Source organism: Camelus dromedarius, chromosome X, assembly GCF_036321535.1.
Source record: "Camelus dromedarius isolate mCamDro1 chromosome X, mCamDro1.pat, whole genome shotgun sequence".
NCBI lineage: Eukaryota > Metazoa > Chordata > Mammalia > Artiodactyla > Camelidae > Camelus > Camelus dromedarius.
In genome coordinates, this window is record NC_087472.1 from 107468330 (window position 1) to 107494359 (window position 26030).

General features: G+C 44.6%; 1 protein-coding gene across 2 annotated transcripts in view; it reads left to right on the plus strand.

Moving 5' to 3' along the window:
• MID1 (midline 1) overlaps positions 1 to 25828 on the plus strand; it is a 577456-nt gene extending 551628 nt beyond the window's left edge. For both annotated transcript variants that reach the window (XM_064482590.1, XM_064482591.1), the window contains 4 exons: positions 248 to 391; positions 10596 to 10757; positions 17252 to 17459; positions 21830 to 25828. In XM_064482590.1, the coding sequence (XP_064338660.1) occupies positions 248 to 391; positions 10596 to 10757; positions 17252 to 17459; positions 21830 to 22178 (863 nt within the window). In that variant the 3' untranslated portion in view covers positions 22179 to 25828. The remainder of the gene's footprint in view (positions 1 to 247; positions 392 to 10595; positions 10758 to 17251; positions 17460 to 21829) is intronic.
• The last annotated feature ends 202 nt before the right edge of the window (positions 25829 to 26030 follow it).

Sequence of the window (26030 nt, forward strand, 5' to 3'; positions counted from 1 at the left end):
TTTAACCTTCTAAAGATGCTTTCATGATAAACAGAGATAAGATACTGGCTGACTGAAGTCCCACTACCTGTGAAAAATCAGTGATAATCAGCCAACCAAGTGTTCTTTAGATTGGGCTGACCACCTCTATCTAGCACAGTAGTCCTGACGGGCGTGTTTAGGAAGGCCTGCTTTGACTGGCAGACTTCTCTGAGATGTAGCCCAGAGGTGTCTGCGCCTCTGCTGATGAGCATCTTGGTCCCCACAGCTCCCAACCCTCCCACAATTAGAGAAGAGCTCTGCACGGCTTCCTACGACACCATCACCGTTCACTGGACCTCTGATGACGAATTCAGTGTGGTCTCCTACGAGCTCCAGTACACCATCTTCACCGGACAAGCCAATGTTGTTAGTGAGTACCGCACGCCCTGTTGATTTCTCTGCTTGGTGACTGTTTTTAGACAGATTGCATTTTTGAATTTAAATCTCAAGGGAAGACAAGGAAGGAAAGGATGCACAATATGTATTGGCTTGTCTTCCCTAAACCAAGGAGGTGACAGCACTCACTTGTACTGTGTTAGTAAATATAACTGGCCAGATAGCACTGAAAAATTTTCATCTGTAGCATATGACATGGATGAATGTTACAGACCTTGTTAGGAGAAAGAAGCAGGAAACTAAAGAATGTGCACCGTGTGAGTGCATTCATACATGTACACGTTCAAGATAAAGATAAGCTATTTTGTTTAGAGATGAATACGTAGGTGTAAAAACTGTAAATAAGACTCAGGATGATGGTTACCACTGGGATGGGAGGGGAGTAGCACCATTGGGAAAAAATATACGGGAATTCATGGGGTTAACAGCACTTTCTGGGTGGGAGTTACGTGGTTTAGTCATTATATATTTAGTTCTTTTCTGAGTGTTATTTCACAATTTTTTAAAAAGGGAATTTAATAGAAGGCGTAGCCAAAGAATACCAAATACCTGGTCCCATTTGGAGAAGAGCAGGGCCATCATTTGAAATGTTAGTAATTGGCCCCCACCTGGGAAGAATTTCAGACCTTATTTGAAACTCAGAGAAACCCCTCTCTCACTGGGGCCCATGAGATATTCGGTATCTGAGACAATTTGATGATCTCAAATCGCAGCAGTAGCTGGCCAGAGAGATGGTAACAGAGGAAATGCTCCCCCTCACCGCACAGAGTTATTTAAATTGAATTAAGTAAATGGCAAAGGACCAGAAGAAATGGCTTTTCAGGGGAGCGAGTCTGAAACTTCTTTAGCAAATAAAAATAGAATATGTCAAAGTAGACTAGACTAGAATAGCAGCCACTTTTCAACAAAGAGATGTTCTGAATAAATCCATATCACCTTAATGTGCTTTTATTATATAAACCTTTTTTCCATTAAAGACACTGTTCTTTCCTAGCTCAAGTAATTCTGAGGCATGTGATGCTTAAAACAGAAATTTGATTTAGGAGGGATTAAAAGAGTGATGCAGAAAGACCCCCACCTCTAAGTGGCGGAAGCATAAATGACTCATCCCAACAAACGGCTCCCCTACCTTCCTTACATGCCCATTTCCCAGCCTTCCCTCCTCAACCCTCTGACTTTCCACTCTTTAATCCATCTGCCATGGAAGCTTCGATTAAAATCTTACCATTTTGTAAGAATGTGTAATTTGAGGGTGGAAAGGAAAATCTCGAAATGTTGAGAACAGCTTTGGCAAGTTGCCTGAGTAAGTAGGAAGGATGGAGAAGGCAGAAATGGTGGTACAACACAAAGGTCTTGGGACAAGTGATCGTTCACTTCAGTCTTGAGAGTGGTTACGTATTAGCACGTTAAGGGGATGTGAGACAGCCGTGTCATCATAAGCAAATCCATAGAGGCAGAAAATGACAGGGTACAGTGAGCGATCTCATCTAATTAAGCCTGGCTGGAGAGTTGAGTGAGGGAGGGGAGACAGACATGAAGACGAATAGAACCAGGACTCCAACCCACATAGGTCTGGTTCTAGAAAGTACATGTTCTTAATGATCAGTTACTGCATTCTAACCCACAATAAAAAGCTAGACCACAGAGGGCCACCCAGGCCGCACCACGTTTGGATTTGACCCTGTGGGTTTGGGAGTGTGAGCAGTAGTGCGATTAGACGTGTACTTAGAAGCCAACTTGGGATGCACTGTGGAGGATGGAGTGGAACAGGGCAAGACTAGAAGCAGAGACGTGAGCTAGGAGATTCGTAGTAACTCACAGAGGCGGAGATAGTCAGGACCTGCAGGTGGCGCTAGCAGCAGAGAAGGAAAGAGAAGGTAATTCCAGAAAGACTTCTCTACCTCTGGCCCATATCCCTGGGCAGCGCCATTACTGTCCTCAGATATTTGAAGTGCTTTTCAGGGCAAGGCATGGAGCACCGGTGTAGCAGTGGTTCAGCAGCATTTCACTCTCCTTCTGGGATTCTGGATTCTCCTGGTATCGTTCCTCATCCCCAGTTCTACATGCCTGCTCCCAATCATGAAGAATGATACTCATTCTCTAAATCCTCCTTTGTAGTGAATAATGCACAAACACTGTATAGTATAGAAAACGTGTATAAAATATATACAGTGAAAATGGGATGTTTTTCAATATACTAGCCACCCACAGTTACCCACTGCACCAGTTCCATTTCTCATGCACCTTTCTTTAGACAGTTTTTGCGGAGGCAAGGGTACACACACACACATGTACATTTGTAGGGACACGGAAGGTAGCTGCCGTACACAGTTCTTCACCGTGTTTTCACTCAATATCGTATCTGAGGGACTCTTCGATCTCAGCACAAATTAAGAACTGCTTCATTCCTTTTTGAGGCAGCACAGTATTGTGATAAGGATGTACCCTGATTTACTTATCTCTTCCTCTGTTGATGTATATATTTAGTTTGTTTCCAGTCTTTTGTCCTTATAAACAGTGCCTTAAGGAATATTCTTGAATACCTGTCTTTTCACACATGGGGAATTGTATCTGTAAAATCATCTCGTAAGATAGAATTGCTAGGACAAAGAACATTTGCATTTTAATTTTGGTTAACATTGCCAAATTGCCCTTCAGAAAGGGGACATACGGTTTTTTTGAATGCATTTTTCCAGCTGTATGAGCTTATAGCTCACTGATCTAGGATATATGTAACATAAATTTAACATGGAATTAAAGTCTAATAAGACTTTCAACCCTTGATTATGCTTCACCATAAGCCTGAGATACAAATGACTCTGTAAGCACTGATGTCATACTAAATGGTCACTCTTTCATTTAAAGCAGTGATTCTCAACTGAGGGCAATTTTGTCCGCCAGGAAACATTTGGCAGTGTCTGGAGACATTTTTTTTTAATTTAATCTTTGTATTTTTTCTTTTTCCTTTTCTCAGTTTTATTAGGTAGAAAGGGAACATTTTTTGTTCTCACAACTCAGGGGAAAAGTTGCTACTGGCATCTAGTAGGGACAAGCCAGGGATGATGGGAAATATCCCGCAGTGTACAGGAAACTCCCCACACACATGCGCAGCAAAGGATTATCTGCCCCAAAATGTCAGTAGTGCCGAGGTTGAGAAAGCCTAATTTAAAACAAGGTAAACAAAAAGCATCGACATGATTCAATTCTAAATACTGAGAATATAACTGAACACAACCCCCACACAAATATACCATATAGCATAGAAGGAGAAGTGAGTATAATTAATTTCTTTTTGTTCTCACTTAAGGAATTACTTCCTCAGTGTTGTGTAACCAGAAAAAGAAAACATTTGGAGTCATTTTATACGTAAAGGATGATTTTGACCCACACGAAGAATGTTATATTTCCCTGAAATTGATTTTGCTTGATCCAGGAAAAATTCTATCAGTTTTCTGTTGCTGTGTAAGAAATTTTCCAAAACTTTGCAGCTTAAACAATGCCCATTTATTATTCCACAATGTGTATGGGTCAGGATTCTGGACCCAGCTTAACTGGGTCTTAGGGTCTCTTAAGGCTGAAGTCAAAGTGTTGGCTGGGCTGCATTCTCATCTGGAAGCGCAGTTAAGGAAGAATCCACTTCCTAGCTTCCTTAGGTTGCTGTCAGAATGTATTTCATTATGGTTGTAAAATTCATGGAAGCTTGCTCTTCAAAGCCTGCAAGGGAGAAAGAGTCTGCTACTTCAAGTCTCTCACCTCTAAACCCTCCTTTAGAAGGCTTACCTGATTAGGTCAGACCCACCCAGGATATTCTCTCTCTCTCTCCCTCTCTCTCCCTCTCTCTCCCTCTCTCTCTCCCTCTCTCTCTCTCCCTCTCTCTCTCTCCCTCTCTCTCTCTCTCTCTCTCTCTCTCTCTCTCTCTCTCTCTCTCTCTCTCTCTCTCTCTCTCTCTTAATGAACTCAAAGTCAACTCATTAGGGACATTAGTTACATTTGCAAACTCCCTGCACCTTAGCCGTCGCATATAATATCACAGTAGTGATAAAGGTGATGGAACTTTTCTTTTGACATATTCTGTTAGTTAGAAGCAGGTCACAGTCACAGGTCCTCCTGACACTCAAGGAGAGAGGGTTCCTCACACAAAGTCGTGAATGGTATGTAGTGATGGGCCCTGTACCAGCAGGCTTTTGTGGAACAGGACCCACCGAGCACGCAACAGCACACCTGTGCTGCTTGTGCGTGCGGACCCGGGCTGGGCTCCCTGGCGGCTCAGGCTGGGAAGCGTGGCAGCCCTGCTGCCGGACCGCGCTCTCCCGCAGTCTGGCTCAGGCACGGGCTCGGTGACCGCGGAGGCGAGTGCGGAAGGGCAGACCTCATTGCACACATGCTTTCCAGGCCCCTGTCTTTGTAATGTGAGCTGACATGCCATTGGCCAAAAGCACGTCTCATGGGTGAGCCCAGAGTCAGAATGAGAGGCCTGCAAGGTGGCACAGCACGGTGCATGGGTACAGCGAGAAGGAAGGCAGTGGGGCCAGAGGGCCACTGCGCTGGGGCCCCGGCTGGACCCCAGTGCTTCTCTCCCTCCCCAGAATCAAAGGGAGATACCTACTGCTTGAAACTTAGGGTTGCCCGGGTGACTAGACGGGGACGAATGTGCCTATTTCCATGCTGTTGGCATGAATACCAAAGACAGGCACATAAAATGAAGAGATGAGAAAAGGCCAGGCATCCGGAGCTCCAGTGGCGGCGACACTGCTGACCTCGGAGCTGTAGGCCGGGGGGTTCCAGGGCAGGTGTTTGTTCCCAGAAAGAAGCTGCCACAAGAAAATACACGCACGTGGCTTAATGAAGGTTCCAGACCTGCCTGTTGAGTATGTAGATGTGGGAAAGGCCCGTCCTCCCAGGGGAGGTGGAAGCCAGCGCAGCTGCGGGTGCTCAGCTAACTGGAGTGCCTGTCAGTTTGTGAGTGTCGGCCTTGGTTTGTCTCTATAACGTGCACTAAACCGATACAGTGAGGTCCTGACGCCTGCCCGACAGCCTGCAGCAGTGCAAGTGTAAATGTGCTAAAAAGGTAACGGAAAGGCAAACACTCTCAGATTATTTTCTTCTTAACTATTATGCATAGTCACTGAGGGAGACCTAGATTGGAGCCCCAGCTTTGGACCTCACTAGCTCTATAATTGGGAGCAAATTATTTAACATCCTCTCAGTCTGTTGTCTCATCTGTAAGAAGAGGTCGTGTTCTAACTTCACATGGTTGAGATACCAAAAGCAAAGGGCTTAGCCCTGTGCTGGCCAGTGTCAGCACATAGCTGTTCAAAGTTACCGTTCCTCCGAAAACGTAGAGTATACTCAACCCGTGGCTACGGTCAGTTTTGCAATTTGCAGGGTGTCGTACCTGATGGCGCTTTACGCAGTCTTCGTGTGAAAGGCGTTCCTTCAATGGTGTTGGTCTGTCCTATCATTTGGGTTTTTTTGTTTGTTTGTTTTGATTGAAGTAGAGCCAATTTACAGTGTTGTTAGTCTCTGGTGTACACAGTGACTCAGTTATGCACACATATATGTTCTTTTTCAGTATAAGTTATTACAAGCTATTGAATACAGTTCACTGCGCTATACAGTAGGACCTTGTTGTTTATTTATTCTGTATACAGTAGTTTGTATCTGCAAATCCCAAACTCCCAAATCCCAAACTCCGAATTTATCCCTTTCCCCCCTGGTAACCATAAGTTTGTTTCCTATCTCGGTGAGTCTGTTTGTGTTTGGTAAATAGGTTCATGTGTGCCACTTATTTAGATTCCACATAGAAGTGATACGTGGTATCTGTGTTTCTCTTTCTGGCTTGCTTCATTTTGTATAATAATCTCTAGGCCCATCCATGTTTCTGCAGATGGCATTGTTTCATTCTTTTTCATGGCTGGGTAGTATTCTGCACGCACGCGCGCACATGTGTACGTGTGTGTGTACTTGTACACACACACACACACACACACACACACACACACACATCTTTATCCAGTCATCTGTCAACAGACACTTAAGTTGCTTCCATGTCTTGGCGGTTGTACATAGTGCTGCTCTGAACATTTATCCTACCATTTGAGGGGAATATCCTTTGCAGATGTTCTATTGAATGACAGGATCTAAAAGTACAAACTCTGTTGAAAACGAGGAGATAGAATGCTCCAAAGCTGGCTGTGGCTCCTTGTGCCACTAAGCAGCCTTTTAGTGTCCTTTGGTCGTGGTTTCTTCACTTGTCATAATAAATTCTAATTAATTGCCCTCAACTGACTTTGCTGAAGGAGAATTAGATACTGTCTACTTTTAATCTCATAAAAAGACTGTGCCTAATCAAATTCATACACTCAAATGCAAAATTAATGACATTTAATTTTTTATCTTTCATTTTTATTAACAGACTTATGACTACAGATGTTCATGAAGTGCTTAGTAAGAAAGATATGTTTTCTCTGTTTCTTCCAAAACTACTCTTAATGCATCATTTAAAATCTTGGAGCCTCTTCCCAGCAGCCTATTTTTATTATTGGCAAAAGTCAAGAGATAGATTTCTTCAAGCCTTCATGGCATAGTAGTTCTCTGTATTTAATTTGGTCATTTAGAAAACATTCATGAAAGTTATTAAACATACACAATTTGTATAGAGAAGGAAAAGAATGTTCACTTCTGTCCAGTCTGTTAGAAGAGACAGAGGATGTTAGAAGCTGGTGTGCAGCCTCTCTGAAGAGTGTCCATGGTGCGTAATGTTTTCTACATAATGTTTTACTGTGAGATGACAGTTGCTATACAAGGCTCTGAAATCCCAAATGTCATTAGGATCTTGTAATGAGCACCACTATATAGGGAGATGCTTCTGACCCATTGTGAATGGGGGGGGGAGTACAAACTCAAAAAACTCAATTGTTTCATCAGGAACTAATTATCTCCTGAGTTCCATTGTTGTTGTAATACCTCAGGCTGAATTGGAGAAGGTGACTGTTGGCATCCTCTCAAAGATGATTGAAAAGGAATTTAGAGAAAAGTAGAAGTTCCAGCCAGGATGGTTCTGGGGGTGTTTCATAAAGGGAGGAATAAAACCTGGTCAACAGTCCCAACACAGTGGGGTACCGAGGCAGAAAAGTCTGGTGCTTGGCGCCACGTGCAAGAAGTGAAGTGGTGCTGGCGCTGGACCAACACTAGCGAGGCAACGATGGTCTGCCCCGTGGCACCCCACTTCCTGCAGCCCCCAGATGAAAACGGCCGACGTTGCTTTCTTGGCATTTGTAATCAGCTTCTCAGTGATGACCTTGGCAATGATAATATAAAGGTAAGCCTAAATAGTGCTAGTTAGCATTCATGCAAACAGACTGTCCTGGTGTTAAGTTATCCAGTCAAACTGTACCACTCCATAAACATCTTGTTCTTTTAATAATCAAAGGAAAAAATCAAGGACCTCTTCAGAATAATCAGGATAGTCAGGGTCCCTTTTTTGTTTGAAAAAGTTCTCTGAAACATTAAATCTTCTTTGTTGGGTTAAGACTTTGGCTTGTAAGCCAAGTTGCAGTTTGCGGCAATTGCAGACATCTGCTTTATGATGTTGCTGAAAGCATTCCTCCACATTAAACCCAGCTTTGGGGTTGTACCGTGATGTAAAGTTTATTGAAACATTTTTACATTTGCTTTCTTTGACCACAATAGTCATTTTACTGGACCATATGCAATTAAACAGGAACAGTGTAAGCGCAGTGACACTGACAGCATTCTCATTTGAGTCCACTGAATGCTGTTGAGTGTTTTCATTTGTGCCTGCCCGCTGTTGCCAAAGGTCTGGGAATGCGTGTGGATTTATCCCTAGGCAATGGAAAAGCTTGTTGTTTTTGTTTTCTTAATATTGTTACATTATGATTAAGGATCTCAAGTGAGTTCCAGGCTTCTGGGGGCCCAAGGCTGAGAACTGACCCTTCTTTGGTGGGAGCAAAATCTCCTCTTTGGCTGTGGCATTACCCAGAAATATGGAGTTTGTTACAGCTCTATTTCGGGAAAAGGGGAGGTGAGAAGGTGTCAAAAGGGATATGTAGTCGGGAGAGGCCCATGTTACTGACCTATCTGGGGCCGTTTTCCTTATACAAGGGAAAACTGGTAGAACAGGGGGCTAAGAATTAGGGGGAAACTGGGAGTGGGGGCGGTGGATGGTGTCTTACTTACTCTGTCTCCAAACACAGAACTGGCTCTGTCAAATCTGCAGATGTTTACAGAGGGCAGTGAAGAGATGTGATAGAAAGTTCATAAGGTTTTAAAATTATATTTATATTTGTTTATATATTTTAAGGCTCACTGAAATGTGCCTGAAAATACTACGCACCCAAGATACAAGTCATAGGAGGTGACTTTTCACAGTGACGAGTCTTTTTAAGTTCTGCTCCACAGTGAGGCTACCGGGAACAATGCTGAGCTAAAAAGGCGGAGAAAGTATTTAGTAGGATTCAACGGCAGATGTCATGGGACCGTGAACATCTTGAAATGCTATGCAAATATTTGTGGCTTGGTATGGCTATGCATTTGTGAATTTCTTTCTACAGACATCTGTTATTAGATTCTCAAAGGGGTAAGACTAAAGAAAGATTAAGGGACTGCTCCTTGGGAGCATGGTTAAGGTGTAAGTTGCCTCAAGATCAAAAGATCTCACCCTTTGACTTGCAATTCCACTGAAAGGGAAGGGTGTGGGCAAATTGAGAGCCCCTCAGGAAGTGGAGGGGCCCAGCCCTCTACCAAGAACTGGTGAAGGAAATTCACCAGAGTCAGGAAACTGCAAGGCAGCCCCGTCAACAGCGGGGCTGGGAAAAGGTTCGATTAGCAGAGAGATTGATGGGCGGAGAGAGGAGAGTTGGGCCCAATACCAAAGAGATGTTTTCAGCATCAGCCAGCTGCAAAACACAACAGCTTCCTTTTTCTTCCTCTGTCTTCTCAGCATCATAAATCCACAGCCTGCTCGTCAAACCACATCCTGCAGGATGCAGCCAGAACGGACATGCTAGCTAGGGATGCGGCTGGTCACGGTCGCTGTTGATGCTTTTCTAAGAGCTATACTGTGCCCTGAGGTGCCACCGCTCCAGAGTTCTCTTAGGAACATGTGTCCTGAATCAGTTAACTGTGACCACACTAGTACTGGGTCACACACCATCCTGATGGTCATTTTCTTAAGTCCCCCATCAGAAGTTGGGCTGGAGTTGGCCTGCCTCTGCTGGTCTCACTCCTGAATTGGCTGAGCAGTAGAGCTGTTTCCTGTGTCTCTCCTGCTGTTGGGATGAGCAGACTGTTGGGATGGTCTCTGCAAGGGGGCAGCGGAAACTGTCTCAAGACCTTGTATGTAATACCTATCCTTGCAACCGGCACCTTGTCATTTCTGCCTCATCCTATTGGCAAAAGCAGGTCACATGGCCGCACCCAAAGCCATGCAATAAGAGAATATGACCCATCGCTTTAGAGGGAAAAGCTGCAAAGTCACTTAGGCCTGGATCCAGGGCAGAGTGAAGGATTAGAGGCAAAAATGCAATCTACGAAGAGGAATATATAAATAAAACCGAATCACCATGCTGCTGTCCGCCAGAAATTGACACAGCACTGTAAACTGATTCTACTTCAATTTAAAAAAAAAAAAAAAACCAAAAAGCGCAATCTACTACATAGACATTAGTGAAGTCAGTTTCTCATATGTGACTCAGGTCGCTTCTCACCTTTTCTGAGTCTCCAAGTTGATGAGATCCAAAATGCGAAGATCGTTGTAATGAGCATGGGGGGGAGGGTGCAGGGGAGGGACTCCGCGGTCACTTGCTTTCTTTTCATCCCACAGCACCTAGTCACACATCGTGCCTGTAGACGGTCGGTCCTGAAGACCCTGGACAGAACCGCCCCTGCTGCTCCTCTCCACGCTCAACAGAATTTGCAATATGACCATCTTCACTGGTTTTTCCATTCAGAGCACACAGTGGGAAGCTCTAATACTAAATACAGGTTGCCATCCTGCTTGTGAGCAGGACAGTGGGCGCTTCAGTTGATCGGTGGTCTTCCTAAGAAGGGACAGAGCTCTCCATTTATAGTTCAAGTAACCTCAAGTGACGCGACCTTGACGTTGTGCAAATTTGCCCCACGCACCCAAAACCCATCCCGTCTGCTTGGCTTTGCAGGTCTGTGCAACTCGGCCGACAGCTGGATGATCGTGCCCAACATCAAGCAGAACCACTACACGGTCCACGGTCTGCAGAGCGGCACCAAGTACATCTTCATCGTCAAGGCCATCAACCAGGCGGGCAGCCGCAGCAGTGAGCCTGGGAAGTTGAAGACAAACAGTACGTGCCGCGAGCTGTCTCTCATCTGCGCTCCTTTCAGCTGCCTCTAGCTCCCTTGCTGCTCCTTTTCTCTGTCTCTGGCATCGCTGACAGCCTCAAAAAGGCCAGCCTGTAAAAAAGCAAGGAGGGGTGGATTTTGCATCAGATGCCTCTCGGTTCCCAGCCTGAGACGGAGCTGGGGCTCTGGAAATGGCCAGGAGCATTCTTTTCCGTAGCAGAATAGCAAATTAGTAACTCCTCCTTCAGGCGTTCTTTGTTGTACTCCAGATGCCTGCCCCAGGCTGTGGGTCTCCATCAGAGGTGATTCTGGCTCCCTGCGTGACTCGGAGCACTGTCTGGAGTCAGGTTTGGTTGCCCCAGCTGGGGTGGGTGGGCTGGTACCTAGCGGTCAGGGGCGAGGGGAGAGGGGAAATGTCCCCCCGTACCCGGGACAGCCCCTGCAGCCAAGACAGATCCGGCTGGACGTGCAGCTTGTCACACTATCGTCTCCCTCCCTGCCCACATGTGTTTTGTTTTATCTTTTCTTCTTTCTTTACATCTTTTTGATCTAGAAATATTCTATTACACAGTATGGTATTTCTTTGCATAAGACCTCCCACGAGAGAGCAAATTAGAGTCTGTCAATATGACACCATGTTATAGGGTTGCCAGCCAGCCAGCCCCCCACTGAAACCAAATCCTTATCTCAGTAGTCAGATAACTATATTTTACTCCAGATATATGTGTTTAAGACACATACTTAAAAAAAAAATTTTTGTTGAAGTACAGTCAGTTACAATGTGTCAATGTCTGGTGTCCAGCAGTGTCCCAGTCATGCGTCTACATACATATATTCGTTTTCATATTGTTTTTCATTAAAGATTATTGCAAGATACTGAATATAGTTCCCTGTGCTGTACAGAAGAAACTTGGTTTTTTCCATCTATTTTTTATGTAGTGACTAACATTTGCAAATCTCAAATTCCCAAATTTATTGCTGCCCACCCCCTTACCCCGATAACCATAAGATTGTTTACTAAGTCTCCAAGTCTGTTTTGTAGATGAGTTCATAGTGTCCTTTTTTTTTTTATGATTCCACATATGAGTGATATCATATGGTATTTTTCTCTTTCTGACTTCACTTAAAATGACAATCTAGGTCCATCCATGTTGCTGCAAATGGCATTATTTTTTATGGCTGAGTAGTATTCCATTGTATAAGTACACCACAACTTCTTTATCCAGTCACCTGTCGATGGACATTTAGGTTGTTTCCATGTCTTGGCTGTTGTAAATAGTGCTGTTATGAACATTGGGGTGCATGAATGTTTGTTTTCAAATTAGCATTCCCTCTGGATATATACCCAGAAGTGGGATTGCTGGATCATATGGTAAACTCTGTTTTTACTTTTTGGAGGAATCTCCATACTTCTTCTATAATGGCTGCACCAAACTCCATTCCCATCAATAGTATGGGAGGGTTTCCTTTTCTCCACACCCTCTCCAGCATTTATCATTTGTGAACTTCTGAATGATGGCCTTTTTTTTTTTTTTTAACATTTTTTATTGATTTATAATCATTTTACAATGTTGTGTCAAATTCCAGTGTAGCACAATTTTTCAGTCAAACATAGACACATGCACACTCATTGTCACATTTTTTTCTCTGTAAGATACCATAACATTTCATGTATATTTCCCTGTACTATACAGTATAATCTTGTTTATCCATTCTACAATTCTGAAATCCTAGTCTATCCCTTCCCACCCTCCACCCCCTTGGCAACCACAAGTCTGTATTGTCTATGACTCTATTTCTGTCCTGTATTTACGCTTTGTTTTTGTTTATTTGTTTGTTTGTTTTTGTTTTTTAGATTCCACATATGAGCGATCTCATATGGTATTTTTCTTTCTCTTTCTGGCTTACTTCACTTAGAATGACATTCTCCAGGAGCATCCACGTTGCTGCAAATGGCATTATGTTGTCGGTTTTTATGGCTGAGTAGTATTCCGTTGTATAAATATACCACCTCTTCTTTATCCAATCACCTGTTGATGGACATTTAGGCTGTTTCCATGTCTTGGCTATTGTAAATAGTGCTGCTATGAACATTGGGGTGCAGGTGTCATCCTGAAGTAGGGTTCCTTCTGGATACAAGCCCAGGAGTGGGATTCCTGGGTCATACGGTAAGTCTATTCCTAGTCTTTTGAGGAATCTCCACACTGCTTTCCATAGTGGCACCAAACTCCATTCCCACCAACAGTGCAGGAGGGTTCCCTTTTCTCCACATCCTCTCCAGCATTTATCATTTGTGAACTTCTGAATGATGGCCATTCTGACTGGTGTGAGGTGATACCTTATTGTAGTTTTGATTTGCATTTCTTTGATAATTAGCAGTGTTGAGCATTTTTTCACGTGCCTGTCAGCCATTTGTACGTCTTCACTGGAGAATTGCTTGTCTAGGTCTTCTGCCCATGTTTGGACTGGGTTGTTTGGGTTTTTTTGTTCAGTTGTATGAGCTGTTTATATACTCTGGAAATTAAGCCCCTGTCAGTCATATCATTTGCAAATATTTTCTACCAGTCCGTAGGTTGTCTTTTTGATTGGCTTAAGTTTCCCTTGCTTGAAGACATGTATTCTTAAACAAGCTGATTTTGCCTTTCAGTGTCTCTGCTGGTAAAGAAGGAAACATTTTTAGAGATTAAATAAGAATACACACACACACACACACTGAGGTTAATTCTGTAGAACAGATCTTTGAAATTTGTGCTTCATCGGTTTTACAAAAGACAATGCGTTCACTTCGCTTAGACAGGTAATGTCATCTCTTTCCAGACGTGCAGTCATCGATGGGACGTTAAGTTCCCTACAAGGGGTTGGCACACTGTTTCTGTTACGTGCCAAATCGTAACTATTTGGGGCTGTGCGGATGAGATGGTCTAGCCAGGTCACAGGTGTTCAGCTCTGCCATTGTCGTGCAAAAACGTGGTGCGGCCGTGGTCATTGAAACGTTACTGGCAACCACAGGCAGTGGGCTGGCTTTGGGCCGTAGTTTGCCAAACTCCGAGGTTCTACAAATATTACAAGGAAACGAATTCTTTAGGCAAGTAAAGGATTAATTTGTTCCCTGAGCTCATCTGTCCTTGTTGAGGCAAAAGCCTTGAACCTGGACAGAGTCGGTGACAGTGTCTTCGGGAAACGCACCTGGGCACGGGCGGGCTTTGCTCCCCGAGGACGCGGCAGGTGGGGCCTGAGCCCGCTCGGCGCCCTGCGGGTGAGGCTGGAGCGGAGACGAGCCCGCTGGCTCTCAGCGCCGTGAGCCCAGCCTTCCCGGGGGCTCTGACCGCTGCTCTTCCGCACTGAAGAAGGGCAAGCAGAGCACGGCCTTCGTTGTCAGCCACGGGGGCCTTTACGGAGCTCCTTCCTCCTCCTCCCATGACTGTCCAGTTAGGTTTATGCATGTTCTATCTTCCACTGGTGAAAACTGGACTATTTTAAGCAAAAGCATCTTCAGGGTCTTGTTGTCTTAGTTCCTCCTTGACCCCTAGTAGCTCGGTAATCCGGTAGGGCCAGGTCTTACGGCCTTTGAGAGAACGCTCGCTCCCCTGCTCAGCTCTTGAGGATTTTCTCAGCTCCCCTTTACGCTTCTCTTTGACACGGACAGGATGCTGAAACGCGTCAGCAGCCTGCAGCCCCCGGGCCAGACTCGGTGGCCTGGTTCTGCAGACTAAGTTTTATTGGCACACAGCCGTGCCCGTCTGTTTTGCTTATGGTCTATGGCTGCCTCCATGCTAGGACACCAGGGTCCTTTTCCTTTTAATTTTAGTTTTTATTAAAGAGCAGTTGATCTACAATGTTAGTTTCAGGTGTTCAGTACAGCAAGTCAGTTATTTCAGTTTCTTTTCCGTTGTAGACTATTATGAGATAATGAATATAGTCCTCTGCGCTGTACAGTAGGCCTTGTTACTTATCTATTTTAGTTACTTTTTCCCAAGGTATTTGTTTTTTTCCTTCCAGTTTTATTGAGATATAGTTGACGTACAACACTCTTTAAGAGCTACAGCGTAATGAGTTAATGCGTGTGTATATGCGTGTGTGTCTATGTATATATGCACTTACTTGCGTATTCATGTCACTATGTAGAGAAGCGATGACCACAGTAAGTTTAAAATACCCATTACCTCATGGAGTTACCAGCAATGTTTTTTCCCTGATGATAGGATTTCCTTTCTCAACAGCTTTCGAATACGCCACACAGCACACGTTGCATATCACCTCCCTGGCACCCACTTAGCTCGTAGCTGCAGCTTTGTGCCTTGTGACCGCTGTGAGGTGATACGTCATTGTAGTTTGGATTTGCGTTTCTCTGATAATTCCGTAGGTTGCTGTTTGGTTTTGCTTATGGCTTCCTGGGCTGTGCAGAAGCTTGTAAGGGGAATTAGGCTCCATTTGTTTATTTCTGCTCTTCTCTCTATTGCTTGGGTAGACTGCCCTAGGAGAACATTGCTGAGATGTGAGATAATGTCGTGCCTATGTTTTCTTCTAGGAGGTTTATAGTGTCTTGTCTTATATTTAAGTCTTTAAGCCATTTGGAGTTTATTTTTGTGTGTGGGGTGAGGGAGTGTTCTAGCTTCACTGACTGACATGCTGCTGTCCAGTTTTCCCAACACCACTTGCTGAAGAGACTATCTTTTCTCCGTTGTATGTTCTTGCCCCTTTCGTCAAAGATTAATTGACCAAAAGTGTGTGGGTTTATTTCTGGGCTCTCTGTTCTGTTCCACTGGTCCCTGGGTCTTGTTTTTGCTGTAGCTCTCTTGTGTTGTCTGCAGTCTGGGAGGGTTATTTCTTCAGCAATGCTTTGGCAATTCAGGGTCTTTTGTGACTGCATATAAATTTTAGGATTATTTGTTCTAGTTCTGTGGAAAAGGTGCTGGGTAAAATCTGTAGACTGCTTTGGGTAGTATCACCATTTTAACGATATTAATTCTTCCAAACGCAGAACATAGGCTATCGTTCCATTTCTTTCAGTCCTCTTTAATTTCCTTGGTCAGTGTTGTTTGGTTCGCCCCCTGTCAGTCTTTCACCTCCTTGGTCAGGTTTATTCCTCAGGAGTTTGTTTCTGGATGCTATTTTAAAAGGAATTGTTCCTTTACTTTCCTCTTCTGACATGTCATTGTTAGTGTGAAGAAATGCCACTGGCTGATGGTGTATCCTCCCCCCTTGCCCCATTCTGTTACCAGCTCTACTAGTTTGTGTGGAGCCTTGAGGGTTTTCTATAATAGCATCATGTCATCTGCACATAGTGACAGCTTTACCTCTTCTCTTCCCATTTGGATCCCTTGCATTTTTTCTTTTTCTTATCTATGTTATATATAGTAGTATGCATCTGTGCATCCCAAACTGCTAATTGAGCCCTTCCCCCCTTTGGTAAGCAGAGTTTGTTTTCTGTATCCGTGGGTCTATTGAGCAGTGTTAATTAAAAAGCCCCGGGAGAAACCACATGGCGAGCATAGCTGACAATATTTCCGATCTGCCTCTTCCAAAGAAAGTATGCCGGTCCCTGATCCAAAAGTCAGGGTTTTAGAGGCGTGTCATGTTTGTATCCAAGCAGCGACTAGCCATCCTTTGGCCTCCTCGCAAGGGACCGTAACGCAAACTGTCCCAAGCTTGCTGCCTCGGTGTCGCAGCCAGCATCGTGTCCTGCCACAGTCAGCCGTACCAGACCTTCCCTGTGACTGTCCGAGAGCTGTGCGCTGGGCAGAAGGGGCCTGGCAACCGCAGCAGTGGCTGCAGTGTTGGGACATCGTGGTATCTGCATCATGTTGTAACTCATTTCCTGCCTTTCATCACCTTGTGCCCGACCTGGTGGTGAGTGTCAGGGCGTGCTCCAAAGCAATGCTGAATTCTCGAATGGTTAACAAGATGTTTAGGTGTGGTTCTGCCAAGATTTTCTAAGGGTTCCATTTTGAAAACACAAATGTGAATAATGAAATAGGGAAGGCCTTATTATATCTGTAAATGAACTTAGGAGTTAAAAACCCAGGTGATACCATCACATTTTTGGCCTGAGCTTGTGGGCTGAAACAGACAATTTTATATTCATTCTAAGCTCGTGAAAGCGATGCTTTAATTTTGAACACGCAAACTACTGTAAGCTTTTAGAATCTCTGTTAAAATCTGCAATCTTGATTTGTTTGGTTTCTGGTCTGAAATCTCTTGAGCATGAACTCATTTTGAGCTGATTGAAGACTATTTTCTCCTCGCTTCTGGGACGCTCTTCGCCCGGGGCAGTCTGTACAGCTGGGAGCCGGGGAGAGAGCTTATACCCCGTTTTGGTTGATCTGTGGCCGTGCTGTTGTTGAAGAGTTAGCGCTTCGGCACCTTAGAACTGACTGTGAGCATGAAGGCTGGGACATACTGTATCCTTTCTCAATCTCATTATGAAAGCATGTTTTTGGCCTGGTGGAAGTACAGTTGTTTTCATCTTCCTCTTTTTGTGAAACCTTTTTTTCAGGCCAGCCTTTTAAACTGGACCCCAAATCTGCACATCGCAAGCTAAAGGTGTCCCATGATAACTTGACGGTGGAACGTGATGAATCCTCCTCCAAAAAGAGCCACACGCCTGAACGCTTCACCAGCCAGGGGAGCTATGGTGTAGCTGGAAACGTGTTCATTGACAGTGGCCGCCATTACTGGGAAGTGGTCATAAGCGGAAGCACATGGTAGGTACTTGTATCCATTGTCCCACTATGAGAAGACACCATCAGTCTGGACTCGGTCAGAGCAGGTGGAGCTGGAGTGGGAGGGTGTGAGGAGCTCACTGCTCTGCTGTGAGAGTTTCCAGGCTCCAACACAGGGTGAGGAACCAGGGACTCAGCAAGCATAGCCCCTCAGTGCAGGAGAGAAAGGTGAGTGTGAGGAAAGTACGGGAGCCAGAGTGAGGCTACAGGTCAGGGGGAGAGAGCAGGGCTAGCGTGCAGGAGGGCGGAGGTTCAAGTCAGGAAGGGAGACTCTCTACATATATAGACTTTGTCTATATGTAAAGTACATGTCTTACACACAGTCTATGGGTAGGTCTTGTTTTTTATACATCTCTTATTGGAGTGTACAGTCTTCTATTGATATGCAGGAGGCCCCAAAACTGAAAATCTTACAGGTGCTCAAGTCTGTCAGTTCAATTGCTGTTACTCACCTCCATAAATGGTTCAATCTGTTCATCTTTGCCTCCTTTCTTTTCCTGATCTCTTTACTCCCAAGATAAATTCTACTCACCCAGCTCAAGTTTCACTTCCTCCATTAAGCCATTCATTCAGGGCTTCATGGAGCACTGAGTGATTAGGGACCTCCCGTGTGCCAGGCGCTAGAATACAGTGGTTGAGTGACAGACACAATCCTTGCCTTCATGAAGCTTACGTCCAGGTAGGAGGAAGGCCAGCGAGTAAACTGAATGCTGAGGAATGACATAAAACAGGGATGGGAGGAGGAGGAGGTGGCAGCCAGTCGCTCGGCTAAGCATTTTATAGATGTTGGCTCATTTATTCATTCTGACTGCCCCACAAAAGCAGGTGCTAACGGCCCATGTCACAGATGTGATGACTGAGGCCCAAAGTCACAAAGCTTGTCAGTGGCAGAGGTGAGAGGTCAGCCATCAGGTCGCAAGCTCTTAACATTGTAAAGGGCCAGAGAGCCACAATTTCTGGGCTTGCAGGGCAGCTGATTCTGTCACCGCTGCTTACCTCCACTGTCGCAGTGGGAAAGCCGCCACAGACCACACATCAACCAAGGGGTGGGGTTGGGCGCTGGTGCAACTTCATTTATAAAAAAAAACAAGCCGACGGCTGGATTTGGCCCATGGGTTGCAGTTGGTTGCTCTCTGCTCTTAACCACCATGCAATGTGTTTGAAACATTATAATTACTCTTTAGGGCTGACTGTGGTGAAGTGATTAATAGCTTCAGTTTTGCTTAAAAAGAAAAACCAAAACTGAAAACTGCCTAACTTAAAGAGGGTGAGTATTAGAACAGTGTTAGTTTTGAGAGAAGGATGCTAAAACCCTTCTTATTTAACAAACTTTCAATTCCAATCTCTGCAAATAACACAGTGTGGCTAAGTCGTTTGTAGTGTTGGTACAGGTCAGCCAAAATCCATTAACTCAAATCATAAGCTGAATGTCTGCTCCCAACAACTGTACCTACCTTAGCCAATCAAGTAGGTTTCCTTCTGCTGCGGCCCTCACAATTCTCTTTACATTCCTGTTCCAACATCCCCCCAGAGGATGGAGGACAAATCCTTCCGCCCCGACTTGGCTCTGGGCCAGACTGGCATTTACAGGTTGTAGCTGCGCAGGGGCAAGATAAAAGCCCAAAGGGGAAAACACAGACTTTCTGCAGGTGCAAAAGAGCAAACATTTCTTGTTAACTAACAGGCTCTATTCATCTGGGAAGGAATCCGGTGTCTTTTAGGTTACCTGGCCATCCATGCTGGTCTCCTGCCCTTGGAGGGGTGGCATGGGGAAGCCCACCAGGCCGCTTGTGCTACACCAACACCAATCAGCAGGACCTTGAAAACACCCTCCAGCTGTCACCATCAACTCATGAGGCGGGTAGGGGGGATTCTAAGATTAATTGCCACACTTTGGATTGTGGCAAACTTGATTGTGAAACTTGACAGTTTCAGAAAAAGTAAAAAGGAGTTTAACATTTCCTGGGAAGCGTTAGCGAGGAAGGGCTGACCCTGACGGTCAAATGCCTGTAATACCTTGATTTGCAAGAGCTAAATGGCACAGCACTTTTCTCAGGAAATACAGTCCTGACTGTAAATTGACATGCCCCACTGCATGGATCATAACCTACATGTGAACAGTGCTCTGAGAAACATCACTGTGGTACTTGCTGAATTCTCCAAGTCTCACTGCGTACCTTAGTGGGGAACTGCCTTCCGCCTGCCCCTTCTAAGTTCAGTACAAATATGTCCGTAGTTTCACAGATTAATGATAACCTAGTGGTAATTTCCTTTGCTTAATGGGCTACATGCACATAGTCATTTTCTTACTCTCAAGTGCTGTTAATGTGTTCTTGGTGTTTTATGAAATGGTGTTAACAAAACGTGGGTTGATGCGACGATTACTGGGCCGGAAGTTAAGGGGCAAGGGATGAGATTCGGGATTTTTTGTTTTCCCTTTTGCTAAATGAAGTCAGGCATACCTGCCACAGCTACTTCATAGGGGGTTCAGTTAAGGTTCAAATGGGAAATAAATGTCAGCTCTCTAATAAAAAATAAAAATGGTGTTCCATAAGGAGAAGGAAGTAATACAGATAGGCAGCTATTTTGTGATGCAAATGCAGGTTCCAAATTATCTGAAAAGGGAAACGGTGTCTGCCAGGACCAAGAGAACGGCTTTGGGGAGAATACTTAAAGTTGCAAAACGAAAACCTTTCCAAAGTGTCAGTTAGGGTTCAGAGAAACCCAGGCGTCATTCTACGTACGCCCAGGAGGAAGGGCGCCCGAGGCTTCCTGGAGTCTGAACGCTACCTACAGCCCAGAGGCAAAAAAGTCTATACCCAGGAGTTCGCCCAGAAGCTTTCACAAACCTCACCTCTGCTGTCTGGAAAAGCCTGGTGTCCGTCCTCTTAGAACTTGTGGCTCTTGTACACAGGCGGCAGTGGCAGAACCTGACCCAGGGAAGTGCAGCCCCAGGCTTTTTTCCCTGGGAAGCAGGATTTTTGAGAGCAGAGGCAGAATTAACGGCACATGGGCTGGTACACTGGGCTTAACGAATGATCAATTCCAGCCTCTTAATTCACTGGTGGCGTGTTGTATGACTTTCTTCGGCACAACACTCTTAGAGTGATGGTATTTTAAATCCAGCGTGTGATTTATCAAAGACCACTGAGGTTTTTCCCTGTGCAGCGGGTAAGGTACCTTATGTCAACACCAAGTTAGACTGGTTTCTACTATCACATATTAAGAATTGAACTCTGAGTCACTTGCTCTTTGTTAAGAATAATGGGTTTTGCTTATCTATCTTAATAACTATTAAATACTACAAATATTATGGAAGCATACCTCAGCAGGGTGAAAAGAGATGAAAGGAGCTGAGGAACACTGTAGAAAGAATTCGTAACCTTTTCTTGAGCAGTGAAAGAGCATTTAGAATAACTAGGAGAGGCATCTGCTCAGAGATAGTCAGCGTTTGTGAAAACACAGTAGGAAAGAAACCCAGAAGGGCTCTTCTGGGGAGGAAAGGCATTAGGCTTGGCTGTGGTGTTTAAGTTTGTGGACTTTTGAATCATCCCAGTTTCAAATTCTGATTCCAGCAGGTAATAGTGATGTGTCATTGAGCAAAAAGGGTCAAACCACACTTACCGAAGAGTCTGTGCCAGGCCTTATGCCTGGGGTTTACACGTGTGCTTTCCTCAACTCCTCTGCATGACCCTCAGACAATGACGGTCCTTGTCCCTGTTACAGACAAGAAAACTGAGGCTGAGAGTTGACAAGAAACTTACCGTCAAGAACGAAAATCATTCTACGTGCTAGTGAAGTTATGGAAAATGACAGACATGGTATCAATTGAAAAATTCCAAGAAGGCCAAAAGGACAAGTCTAGGGCGGTGCTGTCCAATATGGCAGCCGTGGGCCACGTGCAGCTGTTTAAATGTAACTTTAATTAAGGTAAAGTTCAGTTCCTCAGTCCCCCCGGCCCCAGTTCAAGTGCCCAGTTGCCGCACATGGCTCGTGGCTACTATATTGAACAGAATACATCATTGCCATCATTCCAGAAAGCTCTAGTGGACAGCACTGGTCTAGAAAATTCATTGTATGGGTCTTCATGAAAGTTTAAAAAAAAAGCCAAACACAGAGTTCAAATTCTCTTGTAACATCTAACCTGAAAAGAGGAATGCAGCATACATGCAGATACAATGGCCCCTTTCTGCCCGCTCTGCGTTCAGAAGCGAAGATGAGGAAGCCGGGTATCAGGGTTCTTGCCGAAATTTCACTGAAGGGGAACGAACAGGGATGACAGAGGAGCACAGCAAGGAGGTCATGTCCATGTGCAGCCCGGCTCACTTTCTGTTGCTGTTTTGTCTCCACAGGTATGCCATTGGCCTTGCTTACAAATCAGCCCCGAAGCACGAGTGGATTGGGAAGAACTCTGCTTCCTGGGCGCTGTGCCGCTGTCACAACACCTGGGTGGTGAGACACAACAGCAAGGAGATCCCCATCGAGCCAGCCCCGCACCTCCGGCGCGTCGGCATCCTGCTGGACTACGACAACGGCTCCATCGCTTTCTACGATGCTTTGAACTCCATCCACCTCTACACTTTCGACATCACATTCTCGCAGCCTGTGTGCCCCACCTTCACCGTGTGGAACAAATGTTTGACCATTATAACTGGCCTTCCGATCCCAGACCATCTGGACTGCACAGAGCAGCTGCCGTGAGCACCTGGCCACATGGAGCTGGCACCTGGGGAATAGAAAGGGTGGTGACCACCTCTGCGGGGGACAGAGAAAGCACAGGCTTCCAGAATGTGATTCAGTCTCGCCAAAGTGTCTAGAAACCGGCCAAGATAAGACGTAAAACAGGCGATTCCCCCCCTTTTACTGTGTTTTATATTAAGTACAGGCTTTAATAATTTCTTCAAAAACATTTTTTTGTATTTACAGGAAAATTTATAGATTATTTATAAAAGAAACATAACCGGGATTACCAGTCTTAGGAATTCTCTGCTTTTGCACACGAGGAGGCCCAGAAGTTCACCAACTTCTTACACCCTTTATTTCATCACAGTCTATGGGCTTGAGTTAAAAAAAATCTTTATCCACCCCATTATAGGCGCCGTCACTCCTGCAGTGCATAACAATATGCAAGTATTTTAAAGAAAGATAAAAAGTAATTTTCAACCTCGTAGGGAGGGTGACAGGCTTGCTTAAACGCTGGTTTATTTGGAAGTGTTTTAACTGTGATGTCAGAAACTTCTCTTGGCTAGAGTAGGATGGAGAGGAAAAGACAAGGTCAAGAATTGACTTGGGAGCTTGGAACCCACCATGGCGAAATCTGTCATCACCCTCTACTGGGATGATGATGGAAAGAAAGGTTTGGAAACCTTTGGCCATATTTTGCCCTGCTTTTCCCAGGATTAAGGATTCTAGGAGAAAGAACATGACAAATGAGATAGCAATTGAAAACAGTCACTTTGAATCCTACTGATTATTCAGAAATTCAGGCTGATTTGTTTTTCCCGAAGTACGATCCTGTGCTGATATACATCGCTTTCATTCTTCCTTTTTACTAGCTTCTTTAGGCCTCTGAAATTTCTTCACTATGTTTAATAGCTGTCCTGTTTCCCCCTCCCCCAAGTAATTTTTCTTTGTCCCTGGGGCTGAGAAAATAAACATTTTCTGTCAAAAATGGCAGCACCACTTTGGATTGATTTTGCTGTCCAGGACGACAGCACATGACCCCCAAGCCCCACTACCAAGTCCAACTGTAAGTCACCAGAAAAACACTGCATAGTTATGAGTTAGTAATGACAAGGGACGCTGCATACAGTACTACCCTCTAGAATATGTGCCTCAAAAGTTATCCAAACAGACTTTTATTAAGCACATCTTGAATGATGTCCAAGTCCCTCTATATCCTAGTATAGTTTACCATAGAGTTGTAAGAAAAAAACAAAAACAAAAAAACAAAACTCACTATTCCTGTGCTGGAACCCGCAAATGGAACGTCAGGTGGGATTCCCAGCGTGCTGACCTGACACGCCGGCGGGGCTCTAAATAAAGGCTTTTTTTTTTTTTTTTTTTTTTTTAAAGCAGTCCTTGGACTTGGGCCAGAAATCTGGCATGAGTCCTACCTGGACGGAGGGCATAACATCTAGTAGGCACTTCACTTGCTCAAATATTTATCTGGGCTACTGGGTTGGCCATTTTGACTGAACAGACTAGTGAATTTAGATGTTTTCGTCGTTATTTTAAGCAAATCGACCAGTTGTTTCTTTGAAATTCGTCCGGAGGCCCCCGTTCCCGCACCACGTTCTTCCGCGAGCGCGCGTTTCCTACCGCTCCCGTCACCGGCAGACGCGCTTTTTCTTAACAGATAGATTCTATATATTTACTACATTATTTATACCCAGATGAATATTTTGATAGCTAATTAGGACAATTTCACATCAAAAAGATGGACACCTCAATGGAAAAAAATTACTCACGCTCTGGAAACTTAATGGGTTGCATTTGTCTTCCCTGAATCAACCAAAAGGGTCGGCTCAATCATTTGTACATACTTTTTGGTAGCTGGATAACGTTTTCCTGCACTTTGTACACTAACAGGTTTTTAAATAAAAGGGTCTAAAACTCAGCTTCTGAGGTTTTTAAATCATGGTCTCCAGGTACAATAAATGCTAGTTTGCCTTACGATGTTAACTATAAAGCATTTACCAGGACGTTATTTCCATGAATATAATGCTTTTCAATATAAAGAAGTTACTACTCAGATTTTCACTGCAAGCCATTTAGGTTCAGTTTTGGCTATTTTTCTAAGGACGAGAGGGATGATGTAATTTTGTTGTGCAAGTCTCAGTCTTGGCTAACTTAAACATTGTGGATAGTAGCAGTTACTATTGCCATGTTGTCCTATTTACAGGAAAATATGTATATGGTGAAAGGCCACAGTGTTTACTTTCCTAACTGTTAATGATGTAGAAAAGATTCCGTGTGGATTTAGGGGGAAAGTCTGAAAAATAGATGCTATAAACACGTGCTGCAGTACAAGTTTCTAAATGGAGCTGGGGCACGTACTTCACAGGAAGCATCGCGATTCCGGGGACAAAGAGATGGCGGTGGCAGTTAAATTATTACACAAAACTGATGCAGCGCCCACCAAGGCTGCCAGGTCTGCCTCGTGGGTGTGTGAACAGTGCTGTCACGTCTTGAAATTCTTAATGTTTGGACAAGGGGCCAGCGTTTTCCATTCTGCACTGGGCCTTGCAAATTAGGTAGCCGGTCCTTAGAACTCAGAAACAGGGTACCTCTGGCTGGTGGCTACCAATGAAGAACCCTGGATCCGATGCCGAAAGTGGCTGGCTGTGGAATTCAAGTAGGACCCTAGATGGATTAAGATGAGAGTGGGCCTGGGGCAAGAGCCTCTTTCCAGCTTGAAAAGCAGATGACTTCAAAAACTGACTGCAAATTTTGATAGTTTCTGCTGGAGAAGAGGGAAAGGCCTGATGACAGACAGGAATTTTATGACGGTACTGATATACTGTCCCGAGACTTCCGGAGGAACTGAACCCGCGCCCCGCCCCCAGCGAAGGCGGAATTCCGTTTCGGCTCCAGGCACCTGCGCGGTGCCTGCAGACACGCGCGTGGATGCGCACAGACATGTGCTTTTGGTGTTGGGAAGCTGATGATCTGGTCTACACTTATAAAATGTTAAATAAAAAAAAAAAGCCTACAAAGACAGTAATGGGGGTGGGAGAATGTTTTTAAAATAGTGCTTCTCAACAAAGGGGTGCTCTGGCAATGTCTGGAGGTATTTTGGGTTGGCCCATCTTGGGAGAGGGGGGTTACTGGCATCTAGTGAGTAGAGGCCAGGGATACTGTTCAACGCCCTACAAAGCACAGGACCGTCCCCACGACAAAGAATTATCCAACCCAAAATATCTACAGTGCCATGGATGAGAAACTCTTGTTTTTTTTGGTTTGTTTGGTTTTTTAAACAAAACGCTCACGAATCTTTTTCACTTCACCCTGTATTGATTCAATGCCTGGTACAGCAAACAGAAAAGAAAGGGGACACCGAAACCTACCCTGCAGTGGTTCCTTCCCTTTAAAAAATATTGACCCAATTATTTTAAAAATCTGAAATCTGAAAAGCAATTTGAGCCTGTGTCAATCCACTGATAAGTGTCCCAACGATCTGGATGTAATTTGCTCAGTTTGGGAATGAAAAGCCAGTTCTCTGTACGCTGCTCCTTTCACCTGCACAAATTGAATTCCGGGTACTTGAGTCCTGCTGCCAAGCCCTCAGCCCAGACTCTCCATTGCTGTTGTTTTCTGGTTCAAAATAAAATCATTTTTGTGGTTCCAAGGCCCTCTGTCTCTGACTGTCTCTGTGGCTTTTTCACCAATTTGGGCTGTCACCATCATGGCTAGCACAAATGTTTATTCAACTTCTGCTAATTTTTGCAATATATCATCTGTCCTCCTTTCTGCCTGAAACTTTCTCGCATCTACTATCCGGCCTCTCTCAATTCAAAATGCAGTTACTTTACAAGCCTCAAAATATTCCCC